We start from the raw sequence: 23,535 nt of genomic DNA, 5'->3' as shown, positions 1-23,535 counted from the left end.
CTACCAATTGAGTTATGTAGTTTTTTATGTTGTGTTTCTTTTTCTTCTTATTTATTATTTGTGTCTCTGTTCTGATTTTTTGTTTAGTGGTTACCCTGAGGTTTGTATTCAAGATCTCGTGGACAAGATAGTCCCATTTCTGATGGCTTCTAATTTCCTTAGACTAAACTGATTGAGTCCCTTTCCTCTTCCCCTCGTAAGTTGTTTTTCTCACATCCTATTCCATCCTGTGTTATGAGTTTGAGGTTAAAATGACAAAATTATCTTTGTTTTTGGTGTTGTCCTTCCCTTTGTCTTTAATGCTGTACTTGAGTATTTGCTATCCTGCTCTGATTCTGTCTGCCAATTTAACTCATTACTCTGTGCTTTGTTATCCCCCCCAACTATTTTTTAGGTATGAGGGCCTTCTTGAGGATTTCTGGTGTGTGTGTGTGGGTCTCATGGCTACAAACTCCCTTAGCTTATGTTTGTCTGGGAAAGTTTTTATTTCTCCATCATATCTGAAGGATGTTTTCACTGGATAGAGTATTGTTGGCTGACTGTTTTTGTCCTTCAATGATTTGAATATGTCATTCTAGTCTCTCCTAGACTGTAAGGTTTCTGCAGAGAAATCCATTGAAAGCCTGATGGGGGTTCCTTTGTAGATTATTTTCTTCTGCCTCGCTGCCCTTAGTATTCTTTCTTTGTCATTCGGTTTTGCCAGTTTCACTACTATATGCCTTGCAGTAGTATGCCTTACATTGACATATTTAGGAGATCTGACAGCCTCTTCCACATGGATTTCCTTCCCTAGGTTTGGGAAGTTCCCTGCTATTATTTCTTTGACCAAGCTCTCTACTCCATTCTCCTTTTCTTCTCCCTCTTGAATACCTATAATTCTTATGTTGCATTTCCTAATTGAGTTGTATATTTCTTGGAGACTTTCTTCATTTCTTTTTAGTCTAAGTTGTCTCTCCTCCTCTGTCTGGACCATTTCAACATGTCTGTCTTCAGTTATGCTGATTCGCTCCTCTATGGTGTCTGCTCGAGCATTCAGGGAATCCATATTTTGTTTTCCTTCTTCCATTGTGTCTTTCATCTCTAATATTTCTGATTGATTCTTCTTTATAGTTTCAATCTCTTTTGTGAAGTAGCTCCTGAAATCATTGAATTTTTCTCTACATTCTCTTTTACCTCATTGAGTTTTTTGTTGATAGCTGCTTTGAACTCTTTGTCACTTAGATTACGTATTTCTGCATCCTTAGGACTGATTTCTGGGTACTTGTCATTTTCTTTCTGGTCTGGAGATCTAATATAGTGTTTGATATTGCAAGAGGCTCTTTTTTTTCACATTCTGGTGTTATTATGTTGCAGTTACCACCTGTTGCCACTGGGTGGGGGTCAAGAGCTCTGTGTTCTGAGCCCTCTGCCTTCAGCCGAAATCCAAGGGGCTGGAGCCCTGCTGAGCATGTGTGGGAAGGGGTGCTTTCTCCTGCGTGTTCTCTCTGGGTTTTCTCCCTCTGCTCTCCTGGGGTGTTGGCTTGATGAGGTCACCCCTCCCTCCTCCACCTCCTTCCTCCTCCACCCTCCTCCCCATGAAGGCTTTCACTTCTCTAGGCTGCAAGGGCCCTAGGGAGTCCTTGGTGTTCCTGTGAATGAACGTCCCCTCCCCCATTCCTTCCCTCCAGCAGGCCTCCTGTGGTCCTGATGGCAGTCTTTAGGGGAGCCAGTGAAGATTTCTCTTAACCCATTCCAGCTCTGAGGGGGGCCCCAGCCTCTCCAACGTCTGTCTGTCGTATGGCTGCATGGATCTCTCTGACGTTTTTTGTGTTGAGTTTTGATGTCCTCTGTTGGAGTATGGATTTTTTTGTTGTTGTGTATTGGAGGCGGAAGATTTCTGTGAGACTTCCCTCCACCGGGATGCTGACGTCACTCCACATTAGGAGTTTTAAGTGAGAGGTAAAATTTCTTAGGTCAATAGAGTAGGGATCAGTTGAGATAAAAGGGAAGAAAGAATGAAGTTTGATAAGTTTGGGTGGCAGAGTAGTTCAGTCTGGCCAGATTGGAGGAGACAATATAGGAAGTAGAGGAGGAAAGGCATTTGAGGCCAAATTATTGAGCGCCTTCAATGCCAGAATTTTTTGCCTGTAGGTAATGGGAAGGGAAGATTAAAGTGATGTTTTAGGATGATGAGGCCTCACACTCTCCCATCCTGCATGTTCCTCTTACAATGTCGCATGGATGCTTCTCATTGACAGGTTATGTGTCCTCTTGCCCTGAATCTGGGTGGGCCTGTTGCTACAACTGAAGTGACATCATGTGACATCCAAAGGTAGGTCATAAAAGATGATATAATTCTGTCTTGTCCTCTTGGATGGTTGTTCTTAGAACCCGGGCACTTTGCTGTGAGGGAGTAGAGACCACATGGAGATCTGTTTGGCCAACAGCCTGGATGAGGTCCCAGCATCACCTGCCAGATACGTGAGTGAAGATTCCTCCATATGGTTCTAGTCCCCAGACACTGAGTCTCCCAACCATAAAATCTCCCCCAGCATTCAAATCTTACTACCTGAGGCCCCAGGCATGTGATGTGGAGGTGGGTTGTCCCAAGGCCTGTGTAAATTCATGACTCATAGAAACCATGAGATAATAAAATGATTGTTTGAAGTTTTTAAGCCATTATGTTTTTGGTTAAATTGTCACATTGTGCTAGCAATATATGTAAATAGAGTTTTTATCTGCCTCTAATAGGAAGGATGTAGGTTGGAAAGACTAAGGATAAGAAGACCAGAAGGTAAAGTTCTGTTGCAGTCTAGAGGGGATAAAAGCCTGGACAGAAAAAGATACTTGCAAGAGCAGAGTCTTTGCCAGACTTATGGTGGTGATTCCAAAATCTAGAACTGGGTTTTCTCCTGTTGAAATAAATTTCTAGGCCCAAGATGGAGCTGCTTCTACCCAGGGTGCTACATCAGCAAACCAAACTTTCATATTCCTGTAAATGCTCCAACTGACCAGAAACACAGTATATCCAGTCATCTAATCCCCAAATGCCAAGTCAAGTCTGGGCTCTGTATTTATTTCCTTAATTTTTCTAAATAAGGTCAGATTTACAACCCCAGGCAATCATGCCCTGTCTCTGTGTTGCTGCTTCTAACACTCTATAAAACTCATCTTGCCCCAAATCCCTTGGGTAGAATACTCCACTGCTTGCGAGGCAGTGTACTCCCTAAGTCCATAGACTTTTCCCTTGAATAAAGGACATCCAACTCCTTACTAAATTGTTTTAATTTTGTCATTTGACACTCCTCATTAGTTGCAAGGACAGGGACTGGCACTTGTAGAAGTGCATTCCTTCTTATAGTTCATCCAACACATATTTATTAAGGGTCTGCTAGGGACCTGGCACAGAGCTAGGTCCTGAAGATAATATCAAATAAATATTATTCAATTTATGTCGTCAAAGAGTTTATAAACTGCATGGAACTGATTGATTTGAGATAAGCTAGGACAAACACCAAATCATAAAATATCAATGCAAGGCAGCACATATTTAAATATTGAAATAATGCAATATTTGGGTTAGGAATTCAGTGAAGGGGAATCCATGTTAGTAAGAGCAAGAAAGAGGAAAATCCATAGAGTTTCATGGTCTAAGAGAATGAACTGTGGTCTGCGAGTGAAATCCAACTTTCCGTCCATTTTTCTGTTCTCCAATTTCCTGAATGGTCAAGCTAGATAAAAATCATAATCCTTTAAATTTGAGAAGCATAAGTGCTTTCAGGTGAATGATCTCAGTTGATCCACTTACACAGATATGTGTGTATGTGCATGCGTGTGTGTGCATGTGCGTGCATGCACGTGCGCGTGCACGTGTTCGGGGGACAGGTGGGGAGAAGGAGGAGAAGTAATATGGGGCACTGGCCCTGGCTCTCTTTGAGCAAATTGATTCAATTTTCAAGCATCTATTTCCTCATCTGAAAATGGGGGTTAATCATAACACTACTTTTCTCGTGGGTTTGTTGTGGAGATTAAATGGGATTAAAGCATGTGAAATACTGTAATATAAGAAATATATGTTTGGTCTTCTAAAAACCAAAAAGTCCTTGTAATTTCCTGAGGGGTAGGGGAGAGAGGAGCGTCTTTTGCTATTCATAATAAGCCCCTTTCAGCCACACCTGAATTTATGCCAATGAGGTGACTCTTGGAGGATGAGTACTGGCTGCCAGAAGAACCAACCAGGTGATTAGAGGGCTCGAACTTTCAGCCCTACCCCCCAAGCTGCAGAGACGGGACCGGGACTGGGGACTGACTTAATCACCGATGGCCAGTGATTTAATCGACCATGCCTGTGGGTTCAAGAGCTTTTGGTTGGTGAACACATCCACATGCCAGGAGGGTGGCGCACTCCAGCTCCATGGGGAAAGAAGCTCCTGTTCTCTGGACCCTTCTGGACCTCACTCTGTGTATCTCTTTCTCTGGCTGTTCATCTGTATCCTTTATTATATGCTTTATCATAAACGGATAAACATAAGTATTTCTCTGAGTTCTGTGAGCCGTTCTAGCAAATTATCAAACTGAGGAGGGGGTCATGGGAACCCTCAATGTATAGTCGGTTGGTCAGAAGTACAGGCGTCTCAAGTGGAGGCAGTTTTGTGGGACTGAGCCCTTAACCTGTGAGGTCTGTGTTAACTCTGGGTAGTTAGTGTCAGAATTGTTTAATGTGAGAGAAAACCCCACATATTTGATATCAGAAGTGTTGTGAGAGTAGAGAGAGTTTTCTTTTAAGTACTTAATGCTCAATAAATATTGGTTTGTAATATAAATTGTTAAAAACTTAAAGCGGGAAGGAAAAGGATTATGACCACCTTTTATTGTTATAAAATTCTGATTCCTAAGAATCAGATCACTGATTGAGTATGAGAGAGGCAAATGAAAAATTACTCCAACATTTTGAGTCTGGGTAACCTGGAATATGGTTCATTCATTTAGTAAATATTTATTAAACGTCTCCTATGTGCCAAGCACTATGCTAAGAACTTTGCATTATTCTCTGTGAAATCCTCACAACTAACTCTGTGAGATAGGTATTATCATTACCCCAGTTTTACAGATAAGACTTTTAGCTAGTCACATGGGATCCCAGATTTGTAGGACTTGGCAGTTTCAAACCAGATTTCTTCTACAGTTTTCTGGCCCATGTCAAACATTTGCTGTAAGTGTTTCCACCCGGTTTTTGCAGTGATCATGAGATATTCTTCATTCTCTGGGTGTAGCTGGCAAGAGTATGCAGCCATGACAAGTGACTGACAAAAACGACTGCATACAAGTAGAAACAAAGCACTTCTCTCTACAGTTGTCAGTGGGATTATACTTTCAAACCCTGCAAGGACATGACCTCCTACTTGTATAGGATTCTTACTTTCAATCATCATATACATGATGGTGATTGCCAATTCAAACACATAGTAGCCATAGCTCATGTCATCAAAGTCTAAAATCCCAGACACTTGATATACAGCATCTCCAAAGGCTGACTTGCTGGACTCTATTAAAATGTTATGGTCGTTAAGATCTCCATGATTGATACCTGAAAGGAGAAAAATCAAGCCATGTGAAAACAGTTATTTAATACCCCAGTTCATTCCCTTGCCGATTCTCTTTCTCAAGCATGGCCATTCAGATAATTTGATGAGCAGTCAGAGATAAAGAGCTAAACCCTATTTTTCTTGAAATAAAACAATTTCCTTGAAAAAGATAAAAGCAGTTAATTTTGGTGGTTGTTTTTGCGTTTGCTTCTCATCAGTCCAAGGCCAGAAGATGGAGATTGTAGTTATTGCAAATACCTGATTTTGGCTACTAGCAGAGTAAGGGGATAATGAGAAATGCCCCAAACCAGAAAGGTTCAAAAAGAATATACATATATTCATATTACTATAAGAAGCAAAGAGTCCTCAAATGGACCAGATGTGCCTTTACTTTAACCTAGAATTTCCAAAAAAAATTTCTGATGACCAAGTAATTCTGAATTTCCCCAGTCTTTTGATTACTGGAATAGATGGTGATATTTTAAATCAGTACCACTCAAAGTGGGGATCTGTGGTCAGTGCTGGCCCACAAACTGTTACTAATCTGTGTGAGATAAAAACAGAAATTGAGAGTGTTTAGATAATTTTATTATTTGTCATCTAAGAATGTGATCAGTGGCCTTGTCTCATTGAACAGAGTATAGACCAGTTTGGGTATTGTCAAACTTGCATGGTAAGTTGCGTGTGGTGCAAGCTGTGAGCTAATCATGAACAGTAGGACCATGTATCAGGTGGCAGTGGGTTGAGGAAAAAAACCCTAGATTTGTCTTTTACCATGGATAGTTTGAGAAGCACTGATTTAAACCACTGACTAAGGATTAGAAGAAGATGGGGTGTCCATGAGCACTGATGTAGTAGTCATGTACTTTAAAAGTATGTGATATAAAGTCCATAATATTAACTTCTAAATATAAGCTGACTTTTTCTATATGAGTTAAGATTGTGTAAATCATACTTAAGTAATGTAGCACAGTGGGTGGCATATAGAAGCAATGAACATTACTATAAACCACAGATTCTAGACTACATCTTTCTGAAATTGGGATGCATTGTACAATTGATGCTATGTCATAGTTTCATTGGCAATGTTTTCCTCTCTTATTTCATTGTTTCCATTCTCATGTACAATGGCCAATCAAGAAATGATACAGCTATTTAATGCCTGGAATAAAATACAAAAGTTGTTGAATTTGGGAATTAAGGAAGAAAAGGAGTTCTGATGAAGATGGCAGAATGAATTCATTCTTTGATAACTGCACTGTACTCGGTATACTTAGCAGTGATAAAAATAAAAAAAGAAAATAATACAGATACAGCCAGCCTCAAAAATAGATCTGCATACTAAAAAACAATAGAAATGCCAAGCAGTGAGCAGGAATAAAGCTATAGGTCTGTCTTTTGTGCTCCAGATCAGCAATGTGCTTTACCCTTTTGGGAGAACAGGAACTGAAAGTGCTATCTGCCACTTGGGGAAACAGGCTCACTGCATGAAGCCAGGGGCAGTGACAAGGTCTTCCTAACTCACAAAAGGATGACAAAAGCGGTTACCAGTCCACTGCTTAGAATACTATGGGTTCAAGGGAGCAAAAGGACAAAAATTTAGGCTTGAAACCACATGCCAAACTTGGCTGCTATGTGAATATATTCTCTGTCTGATCATTCTAGGTACTGAAGTCTTTGGTTCAGTTTGTATACAGTAGTCAGTTTCTTTTGGTTCTTGCTCATAGGATCTTATTTCCTTGTGTGCTGGTATATAGTATGTTCTCTGGCCACAAGGCAATTACTCTAGAAAAATAACCAAGAGGAACTTCTAAAACCAAAAAATACAATGAATAAAATTAAGAAAATAATGGATAGGTTTAACAGATTAGACACAGCTAAACAGAGAATCAGTAAACTAGACAATGGGTTAGAAAGTTATCCAAAATGCAGTAGGGACAGAGAAAAAGATTTTTTTTTTTTGAGGAAGATTGGCCTTGAGCTAACATCTGCTGCCAATCCTCCTCTTTTTGCTGGGGGAGACTGGCCCTGAGCTAACATCCATGCCCATCTTCCTCTACTTTATAAGTGGGATGGCTACCACAGCATGGCTTGCCAAACGGTGCCATGTCCGCACCTGGGATCCGAACCAGCAAACCCCGGGCCATGGAAATGGATGTGTGCACTTAACCACTGCCCCACTGGGCCAGCCCCAAGAGAAAAAGATTTTTTAAAAAACACACACAGATGAGAAGGTAAGAGAAAGAGAGGATTCACTAAGAAGACCTAAGACTAACTTAAATGGAGTCCAAAGAGGGAATCCAAGGGAGAGTCCAAAGGAGAAGAGAGGGAATGGGGCAGAGGCAAGAATTTTCCATAACTGATGAAAGACAATATCTACATACATATGTAAGAAACCCAAGCAGAGTAAGAAAAAAATTATTTAAGAAAAAGAGGACATCTTAAAAGTATCCCAAAGGGGAAAAAGACAGTTTGTCTTCAGAGGACCAACAGACTGACAGCTGGCCTCTCAGCAGCAAAGGAAGCTAGAAGACAGTAGAATTCTAAAATTCTAAACCCCTGAAACCTAAAATTCTATAGGCTGTGAAAATATCCTTCAAGAATGAAGACAAAATAAAAACATTTTCAGACAAATAAAATCAGAGTTCACCAGTAGAAAACTGCATTAAAGGAAATTGTAAAGGATGTATTTCTGGCAGGAAAAAATGACTCCAGACAGGTTTGAGGTTCTGGAAGATATGAAGCTAATATCTAAGTAAATCTAAACAAACTTGACTATAAAACAAAAATAATAATGTCTTTTGGGGTAAAAATACAGAATTAAAGTTTAACACAACAGCATATAAGTCAGGAAAGAGATAAATGGAATTAAAGTATTTTAAGATCCTTTGTATGGTCTTGCATACCAGTAGACTTTATAAGTTAAAGTCACATGTCAGAATTTGTAGGGTAATCAGTCAAAAAAATAGAAAGAGAGTATATAATTTCCAGACTCCTGGAAAGAAAAGAAAAAGAATGACAAAAACAATTAGCTCAAAAGAAGGGAGGACAAAGAAGAAAAAATTGGAACAGGAAAACATCAGGAGTACAAAAATAAGATGGTATAGCTATATAATGTCAGACAGAGTAGACATTAAGGCAAAAACCATTAGGAGAGGTAAGGAGAGATACTTTATATTGATAAAAGGTTCAATTTGCTAGTAAGATAACTTCTAATTTTATACGTAGATTGCCTCAAAATATATAAAGCAAAATTTGACAGAAATACAAGTAAAAATAGACAATCCACAATCATAGTGGGAGATTTAAAATACACTTTTCTCAGTAACTGTTAGAATAAGCAGGCAAAAAAATAAGTCAATAGTATAGAAAATTTAAACAACATGATTAACAAACTTGACCTACTGGACATATATATATAATTCTGTACCCAAAAACTGCAGAATAAACTTTCTTTTTAAGCACACATGGACCATTTAAAAAATTTTACCAAATGCTGCATTATAATGTAAATCTTAATAAATTTCAAATCATATACAGCTGCTGTATCTCATATGGTACCACTAATCATATGTTGCTATTTAAATTCATTAAGATTAAAAAAAAATACATATAGCATTGGAGATTGGACTGGTGGTTACCATTGGGGAAGGGGGGAGGGTGGAGGGCAAAAGGGGTGATTAGGGTCACATGTGAGGGGATGCACTATAATTAGTGTTTGGGTGGTGAACATGATGTAATGTATACAGAATTTGAAATATGATGTACATCTGAAAAAAAATTAAAAAAAAACGATTAAATAAAATTGAAAATCTAGTTCCTTAATTGCACTAGCCACATTTTCAAGTGCTCAATAGCCACATAGAAGCTATTGTATTGGACAACACAGATATACAACATTTCCATCATGAAGAAAATTCTGGACAACACTGATATAAATTATGTTCTCTGACCATACTGCTATTATGTAGAAATCAACAGTAAAAGGATAACTAAAAATTTCATCATGCATATCTTTTATTGATCCAAATAAAGAGACCAATGTTCATGGATTACTCAATCGTATAAATATACTATAATATCCATTTTCTCCCAATTTATATATAGATTCAATGAAATCTAGCCAAAATCTCAACAAAAATAGTCAAGATCCTCTTATAGAAGAACAAGAAGGTGGGAAGACATGTTCTACCAGATATGAAGGCTTAAAAAGTTAAAGAAATTGGGGCAGGCCTCGTGGCACAGTGGTTAAGTGCACATGTTCCACTTTGGAAGCCCAAGGTTTGCTGGTTCAGATCCCGGGTGCGGACATGGCACTGCTTGGCACGCCATGCTGTGGTAGGCGTCCCACATATAAAGCAGAGGAAGATGGGCACGGATGTTAGCTCAGGGCCAGTCTTCCTCAGCAAAAAGAGGAGGATTGGCAGCAGTTAGCTCAGGGCTAATCGTCCTCAAAAAAAAAAAGAAAGAAAAGAAAAAAAAAGTTAAAGAAATTAAGATAGTGTGGTAATCTTTAGGGATGCTCACAACTATGCCAGTTATCTCCCTTCCAGGAACATGCTGGGTTGCACTTTCCTGCCCCCGCAAAACTTGTGTTTGGCCAAGTGGTGTTTTTTGGCCACTGACATATGAACAGAAGTGGCATCACTTCAGGGCAGAAGCTTTAAGAGTCAGTGTGCAATTTACTACATTTGCTTTCCCCATCCCATAGCAGTACTCCAGCTGGTGACATTCCATCAGTCTAAATCCCAAAGTGAGAATGCATAGAACAAAGCCCTAGCCAATCCGTGGGAGACATGCAGCTTGAGTTAGAACTAAACCTTTGTTATTTTGGATCACAATGATTGGCAGGTTATTTGTTACTGTAGCATAACCTAGCTTAGCTGATACACAGTGTAGTATGGGTGCAGAAATAGACAAATAGACCAACAGAATAAAATAGAGTGTCCAAAAACATATTTGATTTACAGCAGTGGTAGTACTGCAAAACAAAGGGTGAAAAGATGATTTTTCAATAAGTGTTGGTGGGAAAATTTATCAGACATAAGAAAAATTTACACCATATAAAAATAAATGCCAGATGGATTGTAGACCTATTATGAAAGGCAAAAACTATAGGAAGATAATATAGGGGAATATCTCCATGACCACAAGGTAGGGAAAAATTTCTGTATAAGGCACAAAATACTAACCATGAAGTAAAAGATTTATATATTTGAAACCAATAAATTAAGGATTGTTCACCAAAACACATTATAAAGTGAGTGAAAAGATGAGCCACAGAATGGGACAAAATATTTGTAACATATATAACCAATAAAGGACTTGTATCTCGAAAATATTAAAAACAGGCAAAAGACGAATAGGCCCTGCACAAAAGAGTTTCTCCAAATGGGCAACAAACAGGGAAATGTATATTAAAACCACAGTGAGAAACCATTACACACACATCAGATTGGCAAAAGTTTAGAAGTCTGATAATACCAAGGCTGTAGAGCAATGAAAACTTATGCTCTGCTAGTAGTAGTATAAAGTCACATAACCACTTTGGAAAACTGTTTGGCGTTATCTAGTAAAGTTGAATATAGACATGTCCTACAACCCAGCAATCTTACCCCAGAACTCATGAACTTATAGACTCAAAGAACTCATGAACATGTATATCAAGAGACAAGAATATTCATAGCAGCACTGTTCTTAATAGGCCAAAACTGGAAACAACTCAAATACCTTTCTTTTTGTTGGCTGAGGAAGATTAGCCCTGAGCTAACATCTGTTGCCAATCTTCCTCGTTTTTTGCTTGGGAAAGATTAGCCCTGAGCTAACATCTGTGCCAGTCTTCCTCCACTTTATAGGTGGGCTGCTGCCACAGCTTGGCTGACGAGTGGAATAGGTCGGTGCCTGAGATCCGAACCCATGAACCTGGGCCAAAGCGGAGCGTGCTCAACTTAACCACTACACCACAGGGCCACCCCCCGCCCCCAAATATCTTTTAAGAGTAGAATAGCTAAAGTGTGGTATATTTATGAATAGAACACTCTACAGTAATAAAAGTTAAACTATAGCCACATGCAACAATGTGGAGAATCTTACAAAAATAATAAGGGAAAAAAAAGGGAACACAAGTGAAGATATACTGTAGGGAGACAGATGGGTGCCGGGGGAACAGTTAGGAGGCCACTGCAATAATCCAGGTCAGAAAGGATGGTAGCTTGGACCAAGTGGAAGTAGTAAAGGTAGGCGAAAGTGGTTAGAAGTAAGGTATGTCTTGAAGTTAGAAGTGATAGAATTTGATGGGATATGAGGTGTGAGAGAAAGAACGAAGTCAAGGCTGATGACTCCTAGAGTTTTGGCCAGATCAACTAGGTGAATGGTAGATACCATTTTAAGGAAATGAAGATGACTAGGCGGGGGAAAGAGTTTTGAAGGGGAAAAAAAGCAACTCTACTTTTATGTTACCACCTTACATTGTGTGTACACAAAGTGCGTGCTGTGGACTGAATTGTGCCCTGCCCCCCCCCCCCCCCCCGCAATTCATTTGTTGAAGTCCTAACCCCCAATGTGATGGTATTTGGAGGGGAGACCTTTGGGAGATAATTAGGTTTAGATGAGGTCATGAGTGTGGGGCCTCATCATGGGATTAGTGTCCTTATAAGAAGAGATACCAGAGAGCTTGCTTGCTTTCTCTCTGCCATGCAAGGACACAGAGGGAAGGTGGCTATTGGTAAGCCAGGAAGCGTCCTCACCAGAACCTGACCTTGCTGGCACCCTGATCTCAGACTCCCAGCCTCCAGGACTGTGTGAAATAAATTTCTGTTGTTTAAGCCACCCAATTGATGGTATTTGTTATGGCGGCCTGAGCCGGTTATGCTCTAGAGAAACTGTTGTACATGTACATAAGGAGATGTGTACTAGCATGCTCGTTACAGCATCATTTATACAGCAAAAAAATGGGAACCAACCTAAAATTCCATTAAAAAGGGAATGGACAAAAAATTACAATACGTTCAAATAAATTATGATGTATACATTACTATGGAATACTATTAAAAATGAACTAAATTAACTAGAACTACATATATGAAATGGATTGATCTGAAAAACTAAGTTGAATAAAAAAAAGGTTGCAGAATAATACCATTTATCTAAAGTTTTTAAATATGCAAAACACTGCTATATATATAATTTATGAATGAATACATAAGTAGTAATGAATTAAAACATGTATGCAAATTTAGAAGGGAGAGGAGAGGTGGAATCATATAAAGTTTAGAGGGGGCTTCAAATGCAGCAATTTGAAAGAAAATAAAAGTATTATTTTTTAAAAAGCAAACAGGAGCAAATATGGGAAAATTTTAAGATTTGATAAAGCTAAGCTGTGCCTTCACACTTTTCTGATGGTTTGAAATTTGACAATTTAAATATCAAGAAAAATACTTGTTTGGTTGGAGAAATACTCACATTCTCGAAAATGACTTAATTTGCTCATTACTTCATCCTTGAACAGCTGAATGATCTGTTTGACAATTTCTCGATTTCGATTCTGGCCCAAGGCATACAAATATTTCTCCAGAAGAGGAACATTTTTCAGATTCCAGATGAAGTTCTCCCGATGAAGACTGCTTAACTTTGGGTGATGGAATTTCTAAATCAAAAGCAAGAAACTCTTAGACTCTTGATAGAGCAACCACTACTGAGAGATCTGCTGTATACCAGAAGACTGCACCCTCCAAAGTGTAGGCCTGGGAGTGCCTGAGGTGGAGAGCTGGGCTTCCCTCATGGCCACTGACTTGCTCCATTGACAGTAATGCACAAAATGGTAATAAGGTCATATTTGTACAGGATCTCCTAGTTTTGAGAGCACATTCCCATCTCACTTGATCCTCCTAACTGTGTGAAGGTAGGTATTATTATCCATAGCCTCCAAAGGAACTGGAGGCAACTCCAAAGAACTCTGTCCTCACCTGCATGATCTGCCCCAAGCCCCTTGTTACCTCTCTGATTTCATCTTCCACTACTCTTGCTCACTTTCCTCCAACCACACTGCCCTCCCTGCTGTTCAAGGAACACGTCAGACGTGTTCCCACCTCACGGCCTTTGCATTTGCTGTTTCCTCCTCCTGGGATGCTTTTCCCCAGATATCCGTATGGCTAGTGCCCTCATTTCCACCAGGTCTTTACTCAAAAGTCATCTTCTAGGGGAGGACTCCCTGACAACTCCATCTAAAATTTCAACCCTCTCTCTGATACTTTTATCCCTCTGCTTATTTTTTATTCTTAAGCACTTAGCACATGTTGCTGTCTAACACTCACCATAATTCACTTACGGACATACTGTCTATCCTCACTAGAATGTAAGTTCCATGAGAGGCAGGAGCTTTGTTTTTGGTCGGTTTTGTTTGCCTCTGTATCGCCACACCTAGAACAGTACCTGGCTCATAGAAGGCACTGCTCAAGTGATGTCTGCTGAATAAATGAATGTTCCTAAAATAGAAAATTCTAGAACTAGAAGGGCCTTTAGACTTTGACCACTCCATCTAAAGTTCTAAATGGCTTTAACCATTGTTGCACAAATGGGGAAACTGAAGTTCAGAGAAGGATAATGAGTTCCACTGTGGGAATGAGGGGAGGACCCAGGTCTGCAGACTCACCGTCCAGACCTCTTTCACAGAGTGAGTGCTAGAAGGTGCTTTGGTAGTCACCCAGGGGAGTAGCTTTCCAGTGTTTTGACCATGACTCGCAGTAAGAAATATGTTTTATGTTACAACCCAGTATACAGGCAACACATACATAAAAAGTCTCAGTAAGAATACTGATACCATTACATGTAATGTATTCTAGTGTTTTGTACTTTATTCCATTTGTTTAAAAATGTTCCTCTAAAATGATTTTAACACACACGCTCATGACCTGGAGTTTGAAAACCTTCCCCTGATGCTTCTGTTATCACTAGCATGTCCTTGCTAAGTGATCATGTAGCCTCTGTCTAAATACTTCCTGCAGGTACTTTTTACCCTTCCCGAGGTGCTTTTTCCCCTTACTGAGATGGCTCTATGTTCTTCTTTCGCTGAGCTAAAATCTGCCTCTCCAATAGTGTCCATGCCACTGGTGCCAACTGTGACCTCTGGGGTCATCTGGAACAGGAGCCTTCTCCCATATGACTGTCCTCTAGACACTTGAAGACAGCACTCCTGCCCCGTCAGAGCCTTCTCTTCTGCGGAGTAAACCTTCTTAGTTCTTTCACTTACACCCCGCATGGCATGGTTTTGAATCTCCTGACCATCTGGTATGTTAAATGCTACTGTGGATCAGAAAAATACTCTTCATAGTACGCACTGAAAACATTGTTAGGAATTGTGACTTTTGGGGAGTGGGATTGGGACGAAGAACGGATATGATGATGAGAACAAATGTTCATTTTACATCTTTCAGTACTGCTGGAAATTTTTATCATGTGCATATATTACTTTTACTTTTAAAGAAAGTAAAATATAACACTCTTGTTGGGTTTCCAGCGGAGCAACTGTTCACTCAGGGAAGGCTGTGAGTCAGCTGCTAAAATGGTTGCATTGTTACCCCATGCATCCCGCAGGAGAACTTCTCAGCTCTAGATGGACTAGCGGGGAAAACACTTGGAATCTGGACTTGGATTCAGCCAGATCTGAGTTTCAACTGGCTCTACCACTTAATATCTCATATGTTAGTTTCCTTAATAGTAAACTCAGAGTATCAATACCAACCTCACAGTCATCTGTGGATAAGCTAAGACATGAACTAAGGACCTCAGACATACAGGTGCTCCATAAATGTTGAATATGAACACTGCAGCTGTTGCGCCTCGCTTCTCTGGCCTTTCTATTGTTTTGGCTCCTTGGCACACCAACCCGAATTTCTGATAGTTTAGTCACTACTCTTCATTAGTCTATCTCAGCCGACATTCTGTCAGCTTCCTCACTCTCTACATCACCCCAATTCCCATTTTCCAAGCACCTTGCTTTCTCTGGTACAAAGCTCTGACCATAGTCATACTCATAAGCTTGCCCTGTATTTTCTTCTTTCTTATACTTTAACAAATGTCCTGAGATTGACCTCCAGCCCATCTGTGGACGATGCAGCAACCAAATTCTAGGACAGATTAGTTGGCTCCTTCAATTGTGAACACCTCAGTTCTGGTGTCTGCCATCCCCAGGGCTCCTGTCTACTCTGGATCCCCCAGGCCGGCCCAGCTGCTGGAAGCTTCAATGGCCCGGCCACATCCCTTGCAGAGCAGGCACAGCTTCTGCCACATCTACAGGATTAAAATGCTGCACCTGTGCGGCATCTTGTGTAGACCCTATGATTCCTAGTGCTTACAGAGAAACTAAGAACTTCCCACCTGCAAAGGCATGGGCTGAGGTGAGGTGAGATGGGCAATGGGAATAAAGCATGATAAAATGCATTGCAATAACAAGTGAAGAATACTTTTCTTGGTTTCTTCTAGAACTCCCTTGGCCCCTGCATGACAACTTACAATAAGATGCATAGCAGAGCAGCACGTGGTTAACTACACAGCAGAACTCACTGTCAGCAATGACGTGGTGCTATCTCCCTCTGAAAACTGTATTTGCCATTTCAGAATGCAGCAGTAAAAGTTGAAACTTCAATGGCAAGAAGCATATTAATGAAGCCCATAGGTAGCATAGGTTAGTGATAGTGATAGTGAAGGAAAGGTTAATGATAACTCTGTTATGTAACAGATACTCATTCAAACAGCTCACTCAGTAGATTTGAGTCTGAGGATGGTAGAGAGGCTTTACTGAGCATTCCAATCAGTTCAAAAATTTTTCTAAATAAAAGTGATATGTGAATAAAATTTCCTAAAAGTACATTTAATTAGGACAGGCTATTTTAATCCAAATTACATTAATATTCAGAAATTGATATTTTAATGGATGTCCATAAATGGATTTATTCCAGCTTACTGGAAAATTATTTCAACTGAAATGCTTAATACATTTTCCACCCAAAGCCTTGCACTGCTCAATAAATATCTGTTGAACAAATAGAGTGCAATATGAAATGGTAATTATTGTCAACACAGAAAAAAGTCTGTCGGTTGACAAACATTTGCTAGTGTTGGGATAGTGTGGTCTCAGATTCATGGAACGAATAGATTAGGAGTGTCTTTTCTGGGTGATGAGATTACTGGTAACTTGTAGTTTTTCTTGTATTTTTATCTGATTTTCTTTAATGAGTCACTGAAAGGGATTTTTAATCAGAAAAAAAGCGTTATTTCTGTTTGAGGATAAAAGGATAAATATTTAGACTGTAGTATGAACTTCAGTTTCTGGCCAAGAGGGAGTAACAGGGATTGGGTTTATCCTCCTGGTTGAAATAGCTAAAACACTAGACAAAATATATGAAATGATGGTTTTCAAGTTTTTAGACATCAGGCAATGAAGGACAGTGATCCCTGAGAGATGGCAAACACATGAGGTGAGTTTGTCCCAGCTTATTGCCTTGAGAGAGGCCACAGTGCAGGGAGGGAAGACGTAGGGCGGGGAGTACTCTCTGAGCTGAGGAGGCAGAGTGTTCGGGAGACTAAAGCAGCTAGAATTTGCAGGATAGGTTACCAGAAAACAGAGAACTGCAGAGAGAGATAGAACTCTAGAGATCTGCAGAATGCCCCCTTGAAAATTTGGCAGATCGGTGTATAATCAATGTATGAATATGAGGAAGCTACTCAAAGCTGGGGAAAGAACCACCTGAAAGGATTAGAGGGAACAGTACCCAGATACACACAGGGCCAGGCATAGTGCCTGTTCCTACCAACCAGACTGGAAAACCTAATAGTTAGTTCACAGGACATTGGGTAGAGAACTCAGAAGGGTCTTGCATTAACTAAACCCAGCCCTGGTCCCCCCATCAAGTATTAAAAGCAAGATGCAAAAGCATCAAACTGCTTCCAAGTAACTGCATCCACTCAAGGAAGTTTCAAGCACAAGAAACGTGAAGAAAATTGTATCAAGACACACCATAATCAAATTGCTCAAAAGTAGAGATAAAATCTTAGCAGCTACCGCACAGATACACACACACATGACACATTATGTTACATTTAGAGGAACAATCTGACAGGAGATTTCTGGTCAGAAACAATGCAAGAGAGGAGAGTGGAGCAATGTCTTTAAAGTAATAACAGGAAAAGACTGTCAATCTAGAAGTTTATGCCCAATGAAAATATCTTTCAGAAATGAAGGTGAAACAAAGACTTTTTCAGACACACAAAAGCTGAAAAAACTCATCACCAGCAGAACTACTACAAGAAATGTTAAAGAAAGACCTTTGGGTAGAAGAAAATGATACCTCATGGTAATATGGGTCTACACAAAGGATGAAGAGCACCGGAAAAGGTAACTACATAGGCAAATGTATCATTTTTCCACTTAAATCTCTTTATAAGGTAATTGAAAGTTAAAAAAATAATAACGATGTATAAGTAAAATGTATGACAACAATAGTATAAGGCAAGGAAGGAAGAAACAGAAGTATACTATGTATGGTTCATGTACTATACATGAAGTGATATAACTTGAAGGTAGACTCATAAATTAAAGGTATATTCTATAAACCCTAAAGTAATCACTAAAATAACAAAACAAAGAGTTATAGCTAATAAGCTAACAAAGGAGATGAAATGAAATCATAAAAAATACTCAAACCAAAAGAAGGCAGGAAAAAAAGCAAGTTAGAGATGGGACAAATAGAAAACCAATATAAAGATGATAGACTTAAACTTAACCATATCAATAATCACATTAAATATAAATGGCCTAAAAATCCCAACCAAAGGGCACAGATTGTCAGTCTGGATTTAAAAAAAAGACCAAATATATGTTACCTACAAGAAACACACATCTAATGTAAAGACTGCAATATAAAGCAGCAAAGAATTTTTTTTCACTCATTCCCAGGAGACTATAAATATCAAGTCTTTGGAGTAGAAAGAATAAAAAAAATCTTCTAAGTCTTGCTGTTAAAGTGTTCCTCTCCCTGTCCCATCTCTCACTTAACTCCTCTGGCTCTAAGTCTTTTCTCTAAAGCACCAGCCAGATAGAAGAAAAAATGTGGAAAGAAGCAAGGAGTGGAAGCAGGCAGGCTGATCCCAGCAGCCACTAGGGGAGCACATTGTGAAATAAGTAGGGTCTGATCTACTTTCTTGTAGGGCAAGAAGCCTTTGCTTCCATAGATCTCACACCTTCTAGGCCCCATCCCTGATATTTCCCCCCGTCTCTTCTCTCCAGTCCCATGTTCCCGGCTATAGAGGCTACCACATGATTGATACCAGGGGAGAACCCTGCCTACTTTAGAATGGTGTTGTGTCCAAGCAGACACAGGTTAGAATTCATATCTTGCTCAGCCCTTCCCTCTCCCACAGGCTTAACCTTAAATCAATTACCAAATATGGTTGGCTCTGTCTCCTAAATATATCTTGAACCTTTTCTTGGTTTAACCCCTCAATCAGGTTTTATCTGATTGCTGCATTAGTTTCCTAGATGCATTCCCCATCTCCGTTCTGGCTTTCTGCCAATCTATCCATTATATTAGCCCTCAGAGTGCTATAAATTAAAGATCTTTGCCTGTTTAAAAACCCTCCAAGATGCCCTACTGGCTTTAAGACAAAGTGCAAACTCCTTAATATCATTTTTTGTAATGTATTTTGTAATCTGATTCCACCTTACATTTCCAACTTTATCCCCTGTCTCTCTGAGGTTTAACCCCTATACTCCAGCCACAGTGAATTATTCAGAGGTTCTGGAACATGGTAGTTGTACCTCCAGGATTTTTCACATGCTCTTTCCTTTAGCTAGAATGCCCTTCCTTCTTTCCTCTGCCTAACTGATGGATTCCTAATTTTTAGCAGTCAGCTCAGAAGTTTTTATTTTTTATGAAGCCCTCCTTGAATACCTACCATGTGTTTGACACTGCTAGATACCAAGGATGAATAATTAAGACATAGACCAATTTCTTAGGAAGTTCACTGCTTCTTATGTATCATATGTAACAGGAAGCACAAACAGCAAACAATTACAACACCGCATGCAGTAGGCTGTTACCCTGATGGCCTCCTATGAACCATGCCTTCTAGTATGCATGCCTTTGTGTGGCTTTTCCCATTTGGCTTTGGGATTAAACATGTTACTTGCTTTGGTCAATGGGACATTAGCTAGCATGCTTCAAGCAGAGGCTTGATAAACATGTGTACACTGGGGCTTGTCCTCTTGGAAATCTTTCTCGGAAGCCAGCAGCCACGTTGTAAGGATTTCAGGCCACTCTGGCGGACACCACATGAAGAAAAAGAGGCCACATGGAGAGGAACTGAAGCACCACAGTTGGCTCCCAGCTGAACGTAGCTGCATGAGTGACCCCAATCAACACCAAGTAGAGCAGAAGAGCCACTCAGTCACCCCATAGATTCATGAGAAATAAATCATTATTGTTTTAAGCCAATAAGTTTTGGAATGATTTGTTACACAGCAATAGATAACTGGAACATAGTACAATAAGTACAGTGACAGAAGGATGTACAAGTTCAGAAGTAGCAAAGAGAAGAAAGTAATCATCTTTGTGCAGCATGGGAAGATTTCACAGAGGAGGTGATGCTTGAGCTGTGTGTTGAAGGATAAGCAGGAGTTCTGCAGAGCAGGGAAAAGGTGTTACTGGTTGAGAAAATGGCATATGCAAAGGCACAGATGCATGAAACAGACGGGCACATTCAGGTAACTACAAGAAGTTCTATATTGGAAGTGAGAAAAGCATGAAAGGGGAGACATTGACAATGAGACTTGGGGGCAGAGGCAGGGACGAGGCCATGCAGGGCCGTGTGTGAAAGAAATGCTGAGGACCTTGGCCTTTATTTTGAAGGCAGTGAGAAGCCATTGAAAAGTTTTAACTATGGAACTGACATGGTCAGATTTGTAATTTAAAAAGTAACTCTGGACCGGTATAAAGAATGAACTGGAGGAGGAAAAAAACTAGATGTAGGGAGGCTACTGTGGTAAGCTAGAATAGCTGAGGTGGGAACGGAGAAAAGGAGATGGAGTACAGAGACATTTGAGATGTAGAATGGACAGAATTTTGTGAGTGATTGGAAGTGTTTTACTCATACAAACTGTAATTACTTTTTTTAAAAAAGATTTTATTTTTCCTTTTTCTCCCCAAAGCCATCCAGTACATAGTTGTGTATTTTTAGTTGTGGGTCCTCCTAGTTGTGGCATGTGGGATGCTGCCTCAGCATGGTTTGATGAGCAGTGCCATGTCCATGCGCAGGATTTGAACCGGCGAAACCCCCGGCTGCTGAAGCAGAGGGCACGAACTTAACCACTCGGCCACAGGGCCAGCCCCTGTAATTAGCTCTTAAAGTGTTTATCTGTCCCCCTGGAACATACTACTCCAGGACAGGGAAATCCTTCCCCTTCCCCTAGTTCCTGGCATATAAGAGGTACTCATTTATTAAACATTTGTTGAGTAAATTAAGATGTTTTGTGGATGGGTCTGGAAAAATATTTGTCACACATAATATTATTCTATAGGACAAAAAGATCCTCAACATGTCATTTTATTTTTTGAGTAAAGCCACTATGAACTTTCTTATAAAGTCTTTTTTTTTAAATTTAAACTAAGAAAACAAAACAGTTCACCCATTTCTCCTACTTCCCCAACCCCCATTTCTAGCAACTACCACTCTGTTCTCTATATCTATTACAGTGATTTTTTTTTTCAGATTCCACATGTAAGTGAGATCATATGGTATTGTCTTTCTCTTTCTGACTTATTTCACTTAGCATAATCCCCTCAAGGTCCAACCATGTTGTTACAAATGGGAAGATTTCATTCTTTTTGAAAGTAGACCATTATCTTACACCATATACAAAAATTAACTCAAAATGGATTAAAGACTTGAATGTAAGACCTGAAACTATAAAACTCTAGAAGAAAACATAGGTGATACACTCTTTGACATTGCCCTTAGCAGCATATTTTCAAGTACAAGGTCTGACCAGGCAAGGAAAACAATAGAAAAAATAAACAAATGGGACTATATCAAACTAAAAAGCTTCTGCACAGCAAAGGAAACCATCAACAAAATGAAAAGACAACCTAACAATTGGGAGAAGATATTTGCAAACCATATATCTGATAAGGGTTAATATCTAAAATATATAAAGAACTCATACATCTCAACAATAAAAAAACTTAACAACCCAGTTAAAAAATGGGCAAAAGATCTGAACAGACATTTTTCCAAAGAAGATATACAGATGGCCAACAAGTACATAAAAAGGTGTTCAACATCACTAATTATTAGGGAAATAAAAATCAAAACTACAATGAAATATGACCTCATGCCCATCAGAATGGCTATAATGAACAAGACAAGAAATAAGTGTTGGAGAGAATGTGGAGAAAAGCGAACACTTGTACACTGCTGGTGGGAATGTAAACAGGCGCAGCCACTATGGAAAGCAGTATGGAGATTCCTTAAAAAATTAAGAATAGAAATACCATATGATCCAGCCATTCCACTGCTGAGTATTTATCCAAAGAACATGAAAACACAAATCTGTAAAGCTATATGCCCCCCACCCCATGTTCATTGTGGCATTACTCACAATAGTCAAGACTTAGAAACAACCTAAGTGCCCATCAAAAGATGAATGGATAAAGATGTGGTATATATACACAATGGAATAGTACTCAGCCATAAAAAGGATGAAATCTTGCTGTTTGCAACAACATGGATGGACTTGAAAGTATTATGCTAAGTGAAGTCAGAGGGAGAAAATCAAATACCATATGATCTCACTCATAAATAGAAGATAAAAATAACAACAACAACAAACAAACACTTGGATACACAGATTATATTGATGGTTACCAGAAGGGAAAGGGGGAGGGAAGAGGGTGAAAGGGGTGACTGGGCACATGTGTCTGTTGATGGATGTTAATTAGTCTTTGGGTGGTGAACATGATGTAATCTAACAGAAATCGAAGTATAATAATGCACACCTGAAATTTATATAATGTTATAAACCAATGTTACCTCAATTAAAAAAAAAGATTCCATTCTTTTTTATGGCTGAATAATATTTCATTGTGTGTGTGTGTGTGTATACACACACACACACACACACACACACATATATATATATATCTCACATCTTCTTTATCCATTCATCCATTAATGAACACTTAGGTTTTTTCCACAACTTGGCTATTACAAATGCTGCAATGAACATAGGGGTGCATATATCTTTTCAAGCTAGTATTTTTGTTTTCTTCAGTTAAAGAGCTAGAATGGAATTGCTGGATCATATGGTAGTTCTATTTTTAATGTCTTCCATAGTGGTTGTACCAATTTACATTTCCACCAGCAGTGTACAAAGGTTCCCTCTTCTCCACATCCTTGCCAACACTTGTTATTTCTTGTCTTTTTGATAATAGCCATTCTAACATGTGTGAGGTGATATCTCATTGTGATTTTGATTTGCATATTTCCCTGATGATTAGTGATGTTGAGCATCTTTTCATGGACCTGTTGGCCATCTCTTCATCTTCTTTGGAAAAATGTCTATTCAGATCTTCTGCCCATTTTTTTTGGATTGTTTGGTTTTTGCTGTTGAGTTGTATGAGTTCTTTATATATTTTGAATATTAGCCCTTTATCAGATATATGATTTGCAAATATTTTCTCCCATTCAGTAGGTTGCCTTTTCATTTTGTTGATGGTTTCTTTTGCTGTGCAGAAGCTTTTTAGTGTGATGTAGTCCCACTTATTTATTTTTTCTTTTGTTGCTTTTGCTTTTGGTGTCAGATTATTATTATTCTTCTTTGTAAGAAAGATTGGCCCTGAGCTAACATCTGTTGCAAATCTTCCTCTTTTTGCTTGAGCAAAAATGTTGCTGAGCTAACATCTGTGCTGATCTTCCTCTA

General features: G+C 39.3%; 1 protein-coding gene across 4 annotated transcripts in view; it reads right to left on the bottom strand.

Annotated features, from left to right (window-relative positions):
- Window positions 1-4,832: 4,832 nt before the first annotated feature.
- HYKK (hydroxylysine kinase) overlaps window positions 4,833-23,535 on the bottom strand; it is a 33,705-nt gene continuing 15,002 nt past the window's right edge. For all 4 annotated transcript variants that reach the window (XM_070573411.1, XM_070573432.1, XM_008533961.2 and 1 more), the window contains exons 4-5: window positions 13,026-13,209; window positions 4,833-5,566 (exon numbers count right to left, since the gene is read on the bottom strand). In XM_070573411.1, the coding sequence (XP_070429512.1) occupies window positions 5,103-5,566; window positions 13,026-13,209 (648 nt within the window). In that variant the 3' untranslated portion in view covers window positions 4,833-5,102. The remainder of the gene's footprint in view (window positions 5,567-13,025; window positions 13,210-23,535) is intronic.

Source organism: Equus przewalskii, chromosome 1, assembly GCF_037783145.1.
Source record: "Equus przewalskii isolate Varuska chromosome 1, EquPr2, whole genome shotgun sequence".
Classification (NCBI taxonomy): Eukaryota; Metazoa; Chordata; class Mammalia; order Perissodactyla; family Equidae; genus Equus; species Equus przewalskii.
Note: the sequence above shows the minus strand (reverse complement) of the source record. Positions and strands in the feature narration are given on the sequence as shown.